This window comes from Halyomorpha halys, unplaced genomic scaffold (assembly GCF_000696795.3).
Source record: "Halyomorpha halys isolate HHAL.00 unplaced genomic scaffold, Hhal_1.1 Scaffold1024.1, whole genome shotgun sequence".
Classification (NCBI taxonomy): Eukaryota; Metazoa; Arthropoda; class Insecta; order Hemiptera; family Pentatomidae; genus Halyomorpha; species Halyomorpha halys.
In genome coordinates, this window is record NW_027106221.1 from 124,124 (window position 1) to 127,397 (window position 3,274).

A 3,274-nucleotide genomic window follows, 5' to 3' on the forward strand; every position below is an offset into this window, starting at 1 on the left:
TGTAAAAAGTATAAGAAAATTTCGATAGATAGTTCTAAGTTTTTTTTTTTTTTGAGAAATCAAAAAAGTGTGCATATAAGATTAGTATTAAATGAATACAAATATGAGAAAAAACGAATATTGCTTTTGATAAAAAATGAAAATTTTCTTATCAATTTTTCAATGACCTGGAAAAGTCATGGAATTCCAAAAAGGTTTCAGTAGGCATACAGCCTGCATTAAGATTGTAATACATTTTTGAGTTGATTTTATTAACAAAAAGTAAATTTTTTGAGGTATTTAATTGGAAAAGTGATTAAACAATGTTAACAATGGCTTAAATTAAGTAAACAACTGAATCAAATAAGGTTCCTCAGGTGATAAGAGTTATTCATTTTTTTTTTTCAGAAATGTTATTGATGTAGCTGCATTAGCTCCCTCCAATATTGAGCAAAATGAATACTTAGAACGTAGGAGTCATTACAGCTTAAAACTATCATCTTTGCCAATGCAAATCAGTATTAGGAGGCCGTGCTATTTAGTAGACATAGCAGTTCCTGAAAAAATGCTTACTCCTGCTCCTATTTCAACAGAGAATGTTTTATTGGTACATGCTTTAATAACTTATTATTTATGATTTTTCTTTCCAGATGTTATTTTAAGACAAAGTTTTATAACACTTATGTAGGAGATACCTAACAAAGGTTTTGGTCCTAAATGGGAAATTCACATTCTTTTTTTACTTGCTTACTTCCTTACATACAACTCCTTTGTAATCAGGTACCTATTCAAGTGTTAAATTTTTTACGTCAACGTAAAAAATTTAACACTTGAATATTCAAGTGTTAAATTTTTAAAGTAAGCAAGATATTACAATACATCATTTTTTTTATCAACCAATTATTACACCACTACTTGATCTGAGAGAAATGCCTATGGAGGTTCAGTGTTACCTTTTTAAAATGTGAGAGAGATGAATGGTGGTATACTCCAGCAAATATACCATGCATAGCTTAATATCAGCAAATGTTTTCAGGAAGGTATCATGATTTATAAATATTATCAACTACACTAAGATCTTCTGGAACTGTAGAATGTCCCTTGTGGAATCCAAACTGCTGTGATGGGATTTTTTGGTACTAGATTATGGGCTGAATATATTTGTGAAGGATTGTTTGCAAAAATGTTTGATAGTATCTTTCATGGTTGAAAGTAAGGAGCTTGCTTTTTGATCTATGTGATGAAATATTATATATATAGTCTTAATAATAAAATTACAAAATCATCTACGTAATATAAACAATAAAACAGATATTTTAGATTAACAAAAAAGATAAGGATTTTACACTGTTGTAAGGACTTATGCCTGAGAGACATCTAATATACTCACAATTAGATTATCACAGTATATTTCAAATTGTGAAAATATAAAAACATTAACTCCAATGCTCCACAGTATTACCATGGATTACAGATTCAATTTCAACAAAACAGAAATAGTAGATCTTGTCATGTTACATGGATACAAACCTAGTTATTTTGATAGGTAAAACTAAACACAGAAAAATAGATTTCATTATATAAACATTACATTTCAATCTTTAAGAAATGCCTCAAGTACTCCAAAGAAAAAAAAAAAATGATAGTCAATTGGAGGGAAGTAAGGTGGATCGATATTATGGATGTGGAAGAACTTAAATTTTCATTTCATATAATGTTACATATATGTTAGTTCACATGTTTTATTTTCTGATATTTAAAGTTTAGTCGCCACCACAATTCATCTATTATCAGGCATGGTTAATAGCTAAGAACCCCTGGAAATCTTTTGGAACTAATTAATTCTGCTATTCTTTTATTATTGATTTAGGATAACCTTAAACAAGATTTAAAGCTTTTTAATTTTACTTTTTATATATTTCCAAAATATTTAGCTGATAAGGAATGTTTTGTTTCAGATAAAACAGGCTTCTTCTAAAATAAAGGGGGCTCTTAATGATCTCAAAGTATACCATACTGAAGATTTGATTGTTCCATTTGAAATTCCATGACCACCATCTTTGTAATTTTTTATATTGTTTATATTATGTACGTAAAACAATTTTAATTTTGTTTATTCCTTTTGTAATGTTTTTATTACACTACGCTTATAATTTATTTTTTAATAAAAAAAAGTTTGGACTGATGGCTAAGTTAATTTTGGGACCTTAGGTTTCATTTTTTTTGTTGAAATTATAATATTATCGGAGTAATGCTTTAAGACAAAAAATATTATTCTAATATTAAGTTTTCGTATAATATTAAACCCCTCCTTGTTTAGCCTTTAAAATTTTCATAAACAAGACTAATACTGCAAGTAGATGCTCTGTTTCATTTTTTTGTCAGGGAAAAATTTTATAACTTCTTTAAAACTTGAAAATATGAAATTCAATGTATGTAGTATATTGTTTGAATGCCCAAATATGACTCATGCTTGTATTTTTATGATTTTATATATATATAATCACCTTTACATATGGTGTATGTAAATCAACTAAAATTATAGGATATGTTACCGTCCTATTCCAAAAATGATTATGATTTTCAATTATTTTTATAATGAATTAGTTCTATTCCGAACTTAGCTAAGATTATAGTATTATGTAAAAAGTATAAGTTTGTAATGCCATAAAACTTAGGTATACAATTTTTTAAATAAATGACTAAAAAAACTCGAAATCACTTAAAATCTTAACCAAATGATTCAATTTTTTGTTTTAAGTTTTTTTAATTTCATATTGCTTTTATTTTTTATAATAAATCCCTTGAGGGTACCCTTTTTTGAATTTTTCGTTAACATACAGATAATACCAGAGGTCTCAAAGTCAACACTAGGTGTTGGGACATTTTTTATAAAACTATTTCTACGAGCTCTCGTCAAATAACTGGTAAATGAAAATAGCTATTTCCTTTAAAAATTCAATTTATTCAAATTAAGTCTGAATTGAACAATATTAGGATGATATAACTTTCACTGTCAGTTTCACTTTGGCTTAATGCTTACTAATCTTCTTCGGAGGTATCCTCAGAACAATCTTCATTGATGTTGATAATTTGTTTCAATATCTTGTTATATATCTTGGATTTACTCATGATTGCTAGAAAAGGGGGTGGTTAAGCACGTAAACATTTTATTTTCTTTAATTTGCTTTTGTTTTTATTTTTTTTTTATATATCGAAGATTGTAAGTTATTTAATTTTTTATTTGTTTTACACCAGGAGGAATCAATCTATTAATTGTATATTGTTAAAATAT

General features: G+C 26.9%; 1 protein-coding gene across 1 annotated transcript in view; it reads left to right on the forward strand.

Moving 5' to 3' along the window:
* Window positions 1–2,176, forward strand: part of LOC106687912 (ragulator complex protein LAMTOR1) — a 13,208-nt gene extending 11,032 nt beyond the window's left edge. The window contains exons 4-5 of the mRNA XM_014432080.3: window positions 388–586; window positions 1,938–2,176. Of these exons, the coding sequence (XP_014287566.1) occupies window positions 388–586; window positions 1,938–2,030 (292 nt within the window). The 3' untranslated portion in view covers window positions 2,031–2,176. The remainder of the gene's footprint in view (window positions 1–387; window positions 587–1,937) is intronic.
* The last annotated feature ends 1,098 nt before the right edge of the window (window positions 2,177–3,274 follow it).